The sequence below is a fragment of the Ostrinia furnacalis genome, unplaced genomic scaffold, assembly GCF_004193835.3.
Source record: "Ostrinia furnacalis isolate ACB-3 unplaced genomic scaffold, ASM419383v2 OfSCF7590, whole genome shotgun sequence".
NCBI lineage: Eukaryota > Metazoa > Arthropoda > Insecta > Lepidoptera > Crambidae > Ostrinia > Ostrinia furnacalis.
Window position 1 is genome coordinate 289340 of NW_021137829.1, and position 16269 is coordinate 305608.

The following is a 16269-nucleotide window of genomic DNA, read 5'->3' on the forward strand; positions in this document are numbered from 1 at the left end:
TATTTTAAGACCAGAGGATAAATAAGATAAGTTTTTCTTAACTTCATAATATACTTTTCATAAAACAAACAATTTTTCCGTATTTCAACAATGATACTGTATTTTGTATGTTGTACAACTTAGCCACCCATGTTATAGGTACGTAATCTATAGAATAGTAAAGTGAATCTTTAGTGAAGTGACTGCACGAGTTTTCAGGAGCTACTTTCATCCATTAAAAGGTAGGACTGTAAATAACCATTGCCTGAATTAAAAGAACTGGAACATGACTGTCTATTCTATTTTTCGCTAAGAAAAACTTTTTCAGGGTTCGTAGAGCTCCTTTCACCAAGTATCTACATTCTAAAACCTTCGCGTGCGTGGTCAATATTGACAGGACCTATTCTTAAGCATAGCTTGTCTTTTAGAAATAGAATTTAAGTAAGTATGTTCTTAGTTGTTGGCTAACTGAAGCGTCCGTTTGCTGACATAAAGGTTTTTTCCTCTATAATGGCATAAACGACTGCCATTAAAAGAAAGAAGACAGTTTTTTTCTATCTTACTTTGTACACTTCTTCCTTTCATACATATTCAAGTTTTCACATTGTCGATTTAGCTCTTTTAAACACTGACGAGCTAGCTCACCGCTAACTCGCGAGCTTTCAGCACATCCCTAGCAACAGGAGTGTGGGTATTACGCTATGCGGATACTGCCAAGGACGCGCGGATTGGGAGGGGGTGTCCCTCCATCTACCCTCCCACTAAGCCCTGAGTCTGTTTTAAATCTAAAAATGGCGATGTAACGGGATATTTTAAGCATGATACTATGAGCTTTCATAGGCTTTGGGGGTTTGCTTTTTGAATATTTTTATGAGGTAAAAATGATAGCATTTTTGTCGTAACGAGCAGATTTTATTCGTTTAAATGAAGCTTGTGCTCATGGCTTTACTACGGCTTATTATTAAACCACGATAGCGTTAATATGCTGATATTCTTATGTATTCGTTGTGCTATAATAAACATTGAAAGTTTCTCAAAATCGGTTCAGTAGTATTAGCTAACAAACATTAAAAAAAAAAGTATTAGTAACAAATTTCCATCCATTCATCAATAAAAACTTTCACGCTTCTGTTACTAGCTTTTTCTCGAAGCTTTAGCCGCGTGAGCTTTGGTAATTGGTACCTAATCGTATGTCACTGAAAGACTATTAACCAAACTATTTGGCTAATTTACTTATTTGGCTTTTCAACAACGAGTTTTCGAACGAAGACGAACGAAATTAATCTAAAAAAAAATCTTTAAGTGACACATCACATAAAGAAAGGTACTGCATGTGCTTATCATGGCTCTATGGTGACTATAATCCATAAGCTTCGTCTCGTTCAAACTCAAACAATAACGATACAAAATACCACAGTTTTTGCTTGATGCACTGTCTTCTTTACCTAAATATAAAAATATTATACATAAGATTTAAAAGATTTTCAAGTTGTTTATTTAAAATATTATAATATAAGTACTTTAATAAAAACCAAAACATTAATAAAATAAAATACAAATGCTGCTGCTTCTTCTCAGCACTGGCCCATTTATTGTCCCGAAGCAGTGGTAGGGTTTTTACTGGGACGTGTAAAAGTGCTTTTTAAAAGCCTACTTGCACAAATAAATGAGTTTTTTAAATCAATACATACAGGTCAAAAATACGCAGTGCTCATGTCCTTCGTATGACACCTATTCGTATCTTCAAGATATTCGGGTTCGAGGTATGCATGCGAACAAGCCTTCGAAGAAATTTCCTCTCCACTGGAATTGTTATGAAAGATATCTCAGATATCTTGAGAGAGACATTTTCAATGAAATTTTCCATGATTCTAGAATCTTTCTAGTTAAGAGTACAATTTAGCCTTAAAAATTCACACAAGAATAGAATAGAATATTCTTTAATTGGTACACAAAAAAAAACAAAAGCACAAGCAATGAGTTACAAAAGATTTAAGATAAAAATCAACTGTATTTCACGGTTAATTTTATCATGGATTTTGACGTAATATTGTTCTAAGAAATTATTTAAATTGTACAAATTATATTAAATGGTTTACAGAAAAAATATTCGAAGTAACTAGCCAATCTGAATAAAGGTTTATTAAAACTTTCAATCACTTTTTAGACTCCTGAAAGTTAAATTTTGAATTCTAATCAAGTGTTTTCAATTTCGTTCATTCATTCGCTTTGCGTTCATTTCGTTAACTCTCAAACAATCTATATTTGTTGCATCTGGCTTAGATTAATATAGCCTAGATCTATAGTCTTCATACAAAAGCTTCGTTTAATATGTCATTACCATTACTGTCAAAATGTTGTGAAAATTGTAACATTACCGGCGATTTTTTCAAAAGTGGGAGAGTTTTATCGTCAGAAAGCTTTGTTATTTGAGATTATTAAAGACCTTTAATTAAAATTAAATGAGTTTGTTGCGACGCTTCTTCTTAGCACTTGCCAAATGTTGGTCTCGAAGCGCTGGTAGGGTAAAAAGATTATGAGACATGTAGAGGCTCCTTAAGTGCAAAATTTTTGACGATTTGTAAGAACTATTTAATAGTCTATACAAATAAAGAAATTTTGACTTTGACAAAACAATAAAAGTCGAATTTTTTACTTGTGACTTTTCAAGTGGACCAGAATGGTACTTACACTAAAAGATGCGTCACTTTTCTTGCGCTTACTCTATCAAGGCTTTATTTAAAGTTTAGACATGAGATCTACTGTTTACTAACGAAACTCTGGGCGACCTAACACTTACATACTTCTTGAAATGTAAAATGGAACAGCATAGTTTAGTACACAATCATGTAAAGTATTATTTGCCTTGCCACGATCGACTGGACTAATACTTATTCGCGATCGACCGGTTGGCCACCCCTGATCTATGGTATCTAGCATTTGTGTCTAGTTGTATGTTACAGAATTAACTGATACACGAAAGTCTAGCTAAAATATTTGTTTACATGGGTGGTGTTTTCGGCTGTCGTCACAAGTTATATAACGACGGCGGAGAGTGTAGCGACAGAAGAAAAATATTTTTTGTAAACAGCACTTTTACCGCACATTTACACGGAAAAATGTTTCGTCACTGGATCGGGAATTACGGGAAATTAATCTATTTTTGTCACTGGAAATGCGGAGAGTAGGTAGTACCTAATTAATTATTGGTTCACAACGTATTTCGTATTATTTTAGAACATGCAAAATGTTATTTATTTATTAATTTTTTAGGAATTACAAACAAATGTGTTACAAAAATTAATTTATCTACTAGACTTATGTATTATACACGGCTTGCTACTGTTCGTTTTCAAAAGTTTTCATAAACATTACATGACATTACACTTTCGTTATGTGCATCGCACAAACCCCTGAAATCGCATTTCCAATCCAAGATGGCGGCGTGGCCATTTTGTTTTTCATGTGGTAACACATCCCACTACGTATCTTTCGTTGTATTTCTTGAATACTGAATCTTAGCATACTTTATCATAAACTCTAGGTCAATTTCCTTCATGCTTTTAATAAGAAAATGGGTGGAGAAAATTTTAACTGAACAATTTCACTTGAATATTGAGCAAAGTATTATTAACAAAAAACACGGTAAAGTTTTGTAAGAGAGATTGTTCAAAATCCTATTTTTGTACAAGGAAGGAAAAATGCTTCATTCGTTAATTCTAATTTGCTAATCTTCAAAGACATTTGAGTGTAATCCGTAAAAACGTTTTAAGTCAATGCTATTTAATTATTACAGAATTCCAGGCTTAGTTGAATTTTTAGAGACCAAAGTTAAACTTGTATTTACTCTGTGGTGAAGCCTCAATGTTGTCAGACACTTTCGTTAGTTCCGGTTCCCACCACGCCGAGTCCTGAGCGCTAGCATTGCATTTTTAATCTACAATACTCTCATAAGTATGTATACAGGGCGTATCCCATCAAGTTAAAGTCAAATGCATTTGATTTCAATAGTTCAAAGTACCCAAAAGGCCGAACTGGCACATTATATGGAAAATAGCTCAAGGCCGCGTTGGACCCAATTCCGCTGCAGACCGTACTACCCCGGTACACCGACATAAATTCGATTATAATGCTTTTCGTCATTCTACGACGATCGAAGGGGGGTGAGAGGGATGGACGTAGCGGGGGAGAGCGAGATAGGTGATAGAATCGCAGCTACGCATGCGCGGGCACGTGTCGCCAAAAGTGAGCCGGGACACACGAGGGGTCGGTCTGAAGATAAGCCGTGAGATAGGTTGTGCGGTAACTTTAAAGGGAAGAACGTAGAAGGCAATATTTTGTGATTTGTGAGTGAAAATTGTAAATGTTTCGTGTTAGGGCTAAATAATAAAGTGTCTTTATAAATACAGCTGCAGGATAATCGTGTGCTATGTAAAATTATACCGTGTATTAAGCAATACATAAAATTGATTTGTAATAAAAGAAAATAAGCATTTAATCTCACTATAGTAACAGTCAGCCTTTTTTTTAGGAGCTTGTAACATCGTTGATCTTACAAAAATTAAAAACAAATGAAATTCTAAAACAGTTTACCTCACAATTTAGTAGAAATCAGTGGATTACAATTTCAATCTCAATAAAACCTTGAAAAACACTACAATAAATAAATAAATACGCGATATCTCGGGACAGATCCGGGGATACCAATCACGGAAGCGTTCGATCGGACTACGGAACGCGCCGTAGCGCTACGCCGTAGGCCGCAGTGCTACGGAGCTGGCGGGCAATCGGCCCGCGCCATCACCATGCCCCGGTGATCACCTGACCAAACAATCACTGCCAAAACGCACAATGACATCACCCAAGTTTGTTCACCTCTAAATCCTGCAGCTGAGTTGCATACCGTGTGATACATGTGTTCATTAGTCTAAAATACGCAATAATTTTTCGACTGACTTTAGAGTCTGGTTAGTATAAGTGAAAATGGCTGGGAACAGGGAGAGCGAGCAGTTGACGAATGTCATCCATCATATGGCGCCGGCAGAGGCGCAGGTCAGCGTGCATCAGGTGCAGAACGCTTCGGGGACGAAGCGTCATCAGATCATCATCGATATAAAGCAGGACATCGATATCGACGAGATGTCGACCAGGTCTCTAGCAGAGAGCGTGATGGAGACGCTCGGAGCGCGTTCCGCTGCTGTGTACATCGACAACTCCCAGATATCAGGAGAGAACTCGGATCTGGAATCGTTGACGACTGTGAACGTGATAGTGGCGAACGACCTCAGTCAGACGGGTACACAGATGGAGGAGGACCCTCCCGAGCCTGCTGAGAGCTCAGGACTGTCCAATAGGGCTGTGGACAAACCTGTCGATATAACATCCGCGAGCACCGAGACGACGACGTCTACAACGATATCGATCTCGACTGCCGCCACCACTACCGCGTCAGGTAAGTGACAAATGCAGTGATAAATCGATAATCTTTTACCATCTTCAAAAAGCACCTCCGTTTCGATGTATATTTAAAGAGGAGCCCAGTGTCAATATTTAATACGCAGCCCGTGTTTCCTATCTCTTTCTGTCATACGCAATTCCGCGCTCGGTAGAAGAAAACAAAACACAATTTAGCTTCAATTGTACTAAAATAAAACCTAACAGAAAAGGTCGGACTAATAAAAATAAATAAACGAAAATAGAAATGGGTTAACCTAAATGAATATTTAGAATTCGGAAAAGCATTTTTTGCTTCCAATTCAATAAGTTCATTTCACTGCAATGGCGGAATGCCATTGAAGCTTCCTTTGTTCTTCAGCTAAACATTATAACGTAAAACAGTATGTACTAATGTTTGTATATGTTCTAATACAAGCAAAACATAATAAAAGTGTCGTTTGACTATTAAAAGATAGTTTACAGAATCAAGTTGAAGTGGGTTTCAGCATCGAACGGGAGCGAAAGAGCCAACACGAGTTAATATTTAAAGCCTTCCTATTGATTTTATGTAACTTTCACACGATTGGGAAATAAAAAAAATCATTTAGATTTTAGATTACAAAAGATTTCTGTGAATACATGTCGCTAAATTGTGAAATGGCAGTAAAATTCTTCCTGAAACATGTTTTTTTGACCAAATCATAATTACTTGCATTTTTTATGTTATTTTGTTATTTTGACACAAAGACTTTTCGTGTCAAAAAAGTTTTTTTAATAGTAATGCTAAAAATAACCGTCCCAAAAACAAAAATAAATAACAATATCCAAAGTCATTCGGTCACTCGTAATCATTCGTTCAAAGGCGGCGAGTGAATGAGGAAATAGGTCTTTAGGTCGGTGGGGCGCGGGGTATTTGACCGGCACGTTACATCACAGACTTGGAATAAGTTTGGAACAATTATTAGGGAAATGGAGGTAGATTTAGTTTATTTAGGTGTTTTGGGGGTTGGTGGTTACTTGGGACGGACGTTATTTTTGAAGAAGTGACTAATTTTCAGGAATAAACTAACTTTTACATGCGGCTTCGCTCACGGACAGTTCTTGGCTGCAAAAACCGATTAAGGGCTTATTCCCACTGAGATATCCCGTTTTCAGGAACAGTTTTTTGCAGGATCTCCTTTAGTAGTATACGTGTTTTAATAATAACGTACAAACTAACATCCCTTTTGCAGTGTCCCGTAAAAAGCCGATCCGTTCAAATTTGCAATTCAATTTCGAATTTATGTTATGTGTCTTGACACGACAGTCCAGTTTTACGGGATTCTGCATACTGGCTCCTGCAAAATGAATGAGTCCTTAGTCCTTACTTGACACTTATCATTGAAACTAGCGGCCGCCCGCGACTTCGTACGCGTGGATCCAGTTTTACCCCCTTAGGGGTAGAGTTTCGTAAAATCCTTTTCAGCGGATACTACGTCATAACATCTACCTGCTTGCCAAATTTCAGCCCGATCCGTCCAGTGGTTTGGGCTGTGCGTTGATAGATCACTATCAGTCAATCAGTCAACTTTGAGTTACCTATATTATATTTAGATGTTATTCTGAAGTATATTCAAATGTAAACGTTATTAGTATTTCGGCCTTTTTCAGGGCCCTTATCTATAGTACACAATAAACAATCATAAAAGTTCAGTAGGTTTCGTAAACTCACAAGTAAGTCAATAAAGTTGTTTATGAAAGGTATTACTTAATATTCAGGCATAAAACCTTCCCAGATGTTTAGGGTGGCTTCACTACCTAATAGTAAGGTGGGATATCTTTCCACCCCCAAAACCACCCATTTACCCCACAGTGGGGTGAGTTACCGTTAGACTTACACTTAATATTAATGTTGTACCGAAGGTCGTAAATGATTTGTGTGAATCGATAGATATTAAGGAAAATTTTAGCAATAAAGCTGTTAAAGACTAGCCAGTGCCCGTGGCTTCGTCTGCGTATTCACAAACATTACTATGAGGTCTCACAGTGTGTGGGCGCACAGGGTGACACACGAACCAATCACAAAGCTCTATTCAACGCTGTGCGTTTGATTTGCTGCTTCATTAAAGCAATATCGTTTGTGAATACGGGCGATTATGTCTTAAATTATTTATCAATACTCTATTGATTCCAGTAAAAACTAGAAAATAATGTACCATACTCGTATATTACCATTTTGAATTTGCAGAAAGACTGTAGTGGCTTTTCCTTCTTTCCTTTCTGCATATTACACAAATTTTCATAAAAATCTATTCAGCTTTGTAGAAGAAGAAATGTGTGAAATACAGTGACAGTAAAATGATACTCTATCGTACCACTTTCAGTAACTATTACAGTATGGTTAAAAAAGAGTTATCACCAAAAGTTTATTTATAACTTTGAATTTCAGTATCCCTTATTAGAAAAATGTTGGTTACTCCAAAAAACCTTCTATTTCACAAGTTTGAAATTCTCTTTTGTGAAAGGTAATTTTCTGAAACCCATTTTCTCTAACAAAAATAATTCATCCATTAGATATAAAAATAAAAACTAACCTCAAATGAACATAAATAAGTAACCTACAGATTATTTGCTTGAAGACGCCATCCTCCAAGCAAATTGTACAAGTATGATCATCATTTGCAACTCCACCTTTTTTAATTTTAAAGCTAAATAACATTGGAAATAATTGTTTACAAAGGTATCTCTTATTATTTTCAAACGTTCTTCTCTAATAAGAAGTTTATTTTGCAATTGAAATAAAGCACTTGAAAGTAACTTGTACGTAACGTAACTTGAAGTAACACCCAGCACCTACAAATATATGGCCCTCCAAAACATGTTTATGTTGCTGATTCTCTGTCCCCAAAACTGAAACGACTGTTTTATCTGACACGTGAATTCGCTAAGGCAAATGACTTTAAATTCTGTTGGACATCTAGTGGAAGCATTTTTTCTTCGCAAGAAGGAAGGGTCATCTCATATTCGCGTATCTACGGAAGCAGACCTGGAGAAACTCAAAGAAAAAATATGACTAGAGCATTCACTCATATCACTTACTTTTTCTAGCATACTATTATTTTCATTACTTCTACTAATTATTATACAAATTACTGCAACTTGCTGTATTATCAGCTTCACACAAATACTACACACTCATATAACACTACTGTCATACACAACAACACACATACATACCGGCTTAAATGGAAAGAACCCTCTATACCACTCTAATACTGCATCTCGTACTATGTATCGTATCGTACAACATTATCAAATGAATGTAACTGTACTATCAATTGGACTCTCGCCATTCCTGTCTTAGGTAATATTTGTCACTTTCTGTAAAAAAAAATATAAATTAATTATACACTATTTATTTTATTTGTATTGTATTCTTTTTATTTATTTTTTTTTCTTTTTTTTTCTATTTGCAATGAATAATAATTGTACCTTCGCTGATGATATTGACAATTTCAATGTCTCTAAATCGTTCAACTGTTCACCAGAACAATGTGAAACATTCCTAAGAAACATTAGCAAGTCACTTAAAATTTTTCATGTAAATATTAGAAGCATAGGCAACACCCCCAACTTCAACAATCTTCTTGTCTTATTGGACAGAGTCAAAGTTCAACTAGACATAATAGTTTTGTCCGAGTGCTGGCTAAGTAAGTGTCCTTTCATCCCAAATATACCGGACTTCGAATATTTTAAATCAGATTTTTCCAATCAAAATGATGGTGTAGTGGTCTATATTCGACGCAACTTAAATTGTACTGTGGAGTCTCCGGTTATGGTGGATGCCAATTGTCTTTTGCTTAAAATCCACAACGAACTTGCACTACTAGCAATATATCGCTCCCCGTCGCAACGTAAAATTGATAACTTTGTGAACGCACTAGACAGTACGTTAAGCTCACTTAAATCATTTAAAACTATCATCATAACCGGTGATATTAATATCGACATTTCGCATGGCAGCACGGACCTGAACTCTGATACATACCTCACCACAGTTGCGTCCCACGCAATGCTACCAGGTCACCTCTTGCCAACACGTGGTAATAGTTGTTTGGATCACGCTATCATCAAATCCAATAAACCGGCTGTTACACTTATCCTTGACTCATTTATAACTGACCACGCTCCAATGCTCATGGCTTGTAATATTGAATCAGTAACCTCAAGGACCCAAAGAGTTGCTACGCGTACTGACATCCCTGCATGTGTAACAGACCTCGAAACAACTGATTTCTCACCAGTCCTAGCCACCAACACTGCAACTGAAGCAGCTACTCTTTTGGTTGGTATTTTATCCGAAGTGGTCAGAAATAACACTCGTACACATAGGACTTCAAGTAGAAACCTTATCATCAAACCCTGGATTACGCCGGGACTGTTACGTTGTATACGAAATCGAGATAGACTTCACCATCAATCTAAGAGGGACCCCTATAACGACAACCTGAAAATCACCTACAGACGATATAGAAACTTTTGCAACAATTTACTTAAAAAAATTAAACGAGAGTTTGAAAGTGCAGAATTCAAGAAATACAGCAAAAATCCCAAAGCCACTTGGAATCTAATTAAATCAATCGCCAATTTGAAACAGACATCGTCAACTGCCACTAAACTGTTATCCGTAAACGAAAGTCCATCTCGCTCGGTAGATTTTGTAAACTCCTTTTTCGCTAATGTGGGAAAAAACCTGGCGTCCAGAATCGTGGCCACCAGACGTTGCCCTACTGTACCTGAACCGTCTTCACTAGCCTCACCCTCTGACTCCATGGCTGTTTTCACAACGGATAATAACGAAATTGAGTGTTTGATTCTTGGACTTAACCTAGATTGTGCTACGGGGTGGGACGGGATCCCTTCTAAACTCATCAGGGCCGCTAGACACATCCTGGTGCCTGTTATATGCCATGTTTTTAATCTTTGCCTCTTGACCGGTACTTTTCCTTCAGTTTTTAAAAAAGCACTTGTACATCCGATACACAAAAGTGGAGATGCGTCATGTGTTAATAATTACAGACCCATATCTGTGCTTACTATTTTGTCTAAACTTTTAGAGAAAATCATCAACAAAAGACTCGTTGCTTTTCTAACTTCACATAATATCCTAGCAGATAATCAATTTGGTTTCAGGTCCGGCAAAAGTACTGAAGACGCAGTACTGGCGTTAGTTGACGATGTGGCATCAAATTTAAATAAAAAATTAAAGACTATTGCTATCTTCCTTGACCTGTCAAAAGCTTTTGACACTGTTTCGGTCCCGATTTTGATTCAAAAGCTGGAGAGGATAGGTGTTAGAGGTTTGGCTCTTGACATCTTCGTGAGTTATCTAAGTGAACGCTCTCAGGTAGTAAAAATTGATAACTTTACCAGTCAAGATGTATGTATCACTTATGGTGTTCCTCAGGGTAGTGTTCTTGGCCCTACTCTGTTTTTAATTTACATTAACGACCTTTGTATGATGTCACTGGATCACTCCAGAATCATTACGTATGCTGACGATACTGCGATTTTGGTTCAGGGATCTAATTGGTCAGAAACGCGTACTCGTGCGGAATCTGCTTTGAAGACAGTCATGGAATGGTTATCAGTAAATTTGCTTACCCTCAATACTGACAAAACCAAATTTATAACCTTTGCTCCTAGACTTGCTTCCCAACCTGATTCTTTGTTTGATATAACTGCACACAAGTGTGGAATATCTGCTGTAAATGCGAGCTGCAACTGTGTAAGTATCTCCAGAACTAATAGCATTAAATACCTAGGCGTAATGATAGATAGTACGTTGTCCTGGAACTGTCAGATCACATCACTAGTTGCAAGGGTTCGAAAGCTGATTTTTGTTTTTAGAAACTTACGAACCTCAGCCAACTTCACCACCCTCAGGACTGTTTACTATGCTCTTGCCCACTCAGTACTGACCTACTGTATCACAGCATGGGGTAACGCTTGTAAGACCTCTTTCCTACGTCTGGAAAGGGCACAAAGAGCTGTCTTAAAAGTCATGACTCACAACCCCATTCGTTTTCCAACCGACGAACTATATGCTTTGTGTAGGTTACCAAGAGTAAGACACTCTTTTATCATGCAAACTGTACTCCGCAAACACGCTGGTCTGGTATTCGAACCTAACCGGGAAGAAAAGACCCGAAGACATGACAAAGTGTGCAGATTGGAGTCCTGCGTACTTGGAGTGGCTAGTCGACAATATCGGTTCCTGAGTCCTAAATTATATAATAAAATTAATAGACTTCTCAACATCTACAAACTTACCTTGCGTGAATGTAAAATTGTGATTGATAAATGGCTTCATACGCTCACTTATCAGGAGATTGAAAATTTCTTAAACGGGTAACTTGGGTTCCTTCTATTCTATATTATTAAAGCCAACACACTCTTACAACACACAAATACACACACCACACACATACACACACCACACACATACACACACCACACACATACACACATCACACACATACATACAGCACGCCTAAAGTAGTATGTTTATGGAATATTTTTTACGGAAGTGGGCGTTAGTAGTCGCACCACAGTTCTCTGAAACTATTGCGGCTATTATCGTACACGCTTTTTCATGTACAAATTTTCTTGTTTCCAATAAATAAATTTTGAAATTTTTTGAAAAAAAAAAAAGGCTTAGCATCTCGAGAGCTTTTGAACCAACAAAGTACAATAACTGGAGCTTATAGAAAGTCCTTATTTTTATAAATAGAAGAAGGTTGTTTTTGCTTCAATGATAAAATTATTACAAAGAGATATTTTAGTCCACTCTCTATCTAATTATTCTTATAACTTTCTGTGAAAAAAAAAACTTATTGGATCGTAAACGTAGCGTGGGCAGGCCTCCCACTAGGTGGACCGACGATCTGGTGAAGGCTGCGGGAAGAGAGATCCTTGGGGGAGGCCTTTGTCCAGCAGTGGACGTCATTTGGCTGAAACGAACGAATGTACTTATTGGATCACTGTTGTCACCTCAGATCATAGTATAATCTGAGGTTGTCCCCGTCTAGAAAGTATACTTCACTGCAATATAGCAATAAGTTTAATCACGCCCGTGTTCACTAACATTACTATGAGGTCTCACAGTGCGCGTGGACGCTCAGGGTGACACACGAACCAATCACAGAGCTCTATTCAACGCTGTACGTTCGATTTGCTGCTTCACTTAAGCAAGCATCGTTTCTGAATTCGGGCGTCAGTACCATTTTGTTTCAGCCGAAAGACGTCCACTGCTGGACAAAGGCCTCCCCCAAAGATTTCCACAAAGACCGGTCCTGCGCCGCTCGCATCAAGGCACCTCCCGCGACCCTCACCAGATCGTCGGTCCACCTAGTGGGAGGCCTGCCCACGCTACGTCTTCCGGAAACTAGGGTGTAACTTATATTAATAAGGCCCCTAGAGCTACGAGATGTTTGTTGAATGTCCAATTTTAAATTTCACTCTGAATCAACTCCGTAAATCTAAAGAGAATGTTAACCATGATAAATTTTCCATTAACATGTAAGATTTTCTTCGCAAAATGTTTTAAGTGTATACTGAAGATAACGTCAAACCCATGTCAAGTAGTTGAATTGGCCCCTCAGTTAAACTTAGTGGTATTTATAGTAACCGAAGGGTGATAGGAGTAATTGAATTGGTTGATAATGGTGATAAATGTTGAACGTTTGGTTGAAATAACCAAAAAGATGCTTTCATGAGTTCCATGATTTCAGATTCGTGCATGTGGGTGTGGGCATACAAATGTATTTTGATTTCGTAAATGAATATTGACAATTTCAGTATTTTTTTAAAGCTACAACTATTTATGTGTTTATATCCTATCCATAGAGTAAGTAAGTTCTCGAATGGAGACCACATCTGGGTATGTGTGCCTACCATGAGTTTACGTTAGGTGTGCTCGCTAGCGACTAGGTAAAAAAATGACATTTAAATGTATGACATATTGTGCAGCGCCCCTAGCGGCTACTTTCAAGAAATAAAATCTTCATAGAATTTTTTGACGTATTCGCTAGCGAGCTCACCTAACGTAAACTCATGGTAGCTGGTCTGGTCAAACTTAGGCTGGGTTGCACCATCTTACTTTAACTTTGACAAACGTCAAAAATCTATCAAATTCCATACAAAAAGCACCGGTTATCGTCATAGTTACCGTTAAAGATAGGTGGTGCAACCCACCCCTAGTGTAGGACTGACGATGGAGATAACTCGATGTAGTTAAATGGTTTAAGACATTTATTTCTCTAAAAGAATTACATTCACTTACAAGGGAAATACAAAATTAACCTTAAAACTATAGATTATTTAAAGTTTATACAATTTTAATTGTTTACATTTTTTTTTTATTTGATGTAGCTGGATGAAAAATTGCCCGAAATGATGATAATGATGATCTTTGAATTAAAAGATGTCTGCGTAATATACTGCTAAAGCAAAAGCTAGCATGCGACATGCAAATCATATTATTTAGAACCTGTTATACAAACATGTTTTGGGAAAAAAAACCTGAAAAAAAAGCAGAAAAACCTGAAAAAACACAAACAAATGAACAGTTTTGAGATTATTAAATTATAATACGAATATTATTCTTAATATTTATCAAAGACAGAAATGAGATTTGAGAAACAAAATTATGTATCTACTTTCTCATGAGCTATTTAAATTCCATTTTCAGACACTTCAGTATAAGGCACTTCGGCCTTCTGTCGTTCTAATCCATAAGCCATCTTCTTAATCTTGTTATCGTATAGGCAGTATTTAACAGTTTGGTTACTTTTTGAGCCGGCATTGGTCTCTAAGATGACTCAGTCAAGTTCATTGGACATTTAATAAATTTTGTAAGGTCTCGGTTTTCAGTGTTTTCTTTCAATCCCCACGCTGCGCGCTGGCCAGACCATTGGCGTATCATCTTCAAATTAGTAGCCCAACATCCTTTGGGCATCTCGGGCTATCCTATCTTTAACTGTTGGAACAACAGTGCTGTTATGGCGACAGACTTAGGTAATTAGTTTTTTTTTATACTTGACAGAATTAGGTTATGATGCATGTAGAGAAACAGAAATAATTTAATATAAAAAACCAAATACTTAGGTACCTACATAATTGAATCTTATTTCACCCTACAGTTATCAAACCTGTCAAAAGCAGATATTACGTTGTTCGAAGATACAGCTGGGAAAGCTAGAATACAAATACACAGGATGTATATTTTTATACGTACCTATCTACTTCTCTTCTCAACTGTATCATAAAAGTATTTTTTACAAAAGACACCACATCCCAATACCACTACTGCTTCAGGACAATAATGTGAGCTAGTGTTAAAAAAAGTAGAGTAAGAAACTTGAAAATAACATTAACCTATTACCAATAGAAACTTGTTAGTTTTCAAACAAACAGCCGAAAACCTTTAGCACCTAACCTAATACTCAATTGATTTTTCATTCAATCAATTAACATTCTATCTGATTCTAATTTAATTAGGCAGTGAACTGAAAACAATAGGTTTAAGGACTTCGTTGGAAGTGCCATTTCAGAGAATGTGTTTCGATTTCTATGTTCATTTTTGTGTAAACAAACTCAAAGTCAAGTCAAACTCAAAATTCCTTTATTTGCATAGATTAAAAATAATTCTTACAAATCGTCAAATAATAAAATAAAAGAGTAATTAAAAAATACTTTCAAAGCTTTGCCCTTATGGAGCCTTCACATGTCCCATAATCTTTTTGCCCTACCAGCCAGGGATGTTATGGATATGAAGTTTCGGTTATGGTTAAACTTTTAAACAATGTAGTAGTGATGATGTCATAATTATCTGGTGTTACAACTCATCTCGGTCTCCCTTACACCCTGTATAGCAGTCAATACAAGTAGTAGTACCTATACCAAGCTGTAGTTATGTGTAAAACGAATTGTCCGTACCGCCCGTATCGATCCGCAGTTAACTGTGTGCGGATGCTTATGTAGTTAAGGCCTTCGGGGGTTTGTTGCTCTGTGGCGAGGTCGGGTATTCGGTTCGGTTCCTGGGGTAGGCAGGATAATTAGTTGCACGTAGCTTTAATACGTTATAACGAAACTATGTAGAAGAAAATTCTAGTAATTTTTCCAATCTGTTTTTCTCAAATTAAGCGTCTGATGCCCATTTTCACCATCAATCCCTTTTTAAGTGACATCTATGAAAACAAAATTCCTGTTATGTTACCATAAGTATGGGTCACTTAAAAATTAGGGATTGATGGTGAAAACGTGTAAAAACCTGCATTTTAAGTAACCAGAACTGGCTGTACATACATTCTATATTTTGATAGCTATATTTGAATGTGACTTTTATACTGTTTGTTTATATCTGTCACTTCACTTCTCTCTCTAAAAATAAACGGTATATCTCTCATCACTCTCTTCTTTTTCTTTAAATCTTAATTCTATCAGCACTGCACTTCTACTAGTGATTCTAGTTCCTTAGAGTTCCTAGAAAACGAGTATGAATAGTTTCAGTATTTCTTTGATTCGCAATTCGTGTCATAGGAACAGACAACAGCTTAACACTATGGCATGTAAGTTATCGTAAGTTCTTTTGATATCATGTTTAGAAATGTATTCGACCAAACTCCAAAGAATCCCAGAAATATGTAACCTGAAAGAATCATAGAGTCAACTAAAGCTGTCACCTAATGGCCGAATAATTATCCATATTAAATTGTGATAGGCATATAAAAGCAGTCTAATGATAAAAGGTCTACTTTTTAGCGATGAAAAGACCTCTAGGTCTAGATCTAAACGTAATTACCTAGTTGGTTG

The 16269-nt window shown here is 36.8% G+C and overlaps 1 protein-coding gene across 1 annotated transcript in view; it reads left to right on the forward strand.

Moving 5' to 3' along the window:
* The first annotated feature begins 4823 nt into the window (after positions 1 to 4823).
* The window catches only part of Hr3 (nuclear hormone receptor 3 ROR-beta), a 135922-nt gene continuing 124476 nt past the window's right edge, over positions 4824 to 16269 (forward strand). The window contains exon 1 of the mRNA XM_028321996.1: positions 4824 to 5431. Within this exon, the coding sequence (XP_028177797.1) occupies positions 4963 to 5431 (469 nt within the window). The 5' untranslated portion in view covers positions 4824 to 4962. The remainder of the gene's footprint in view (positions 5432 to 16269) is intronic.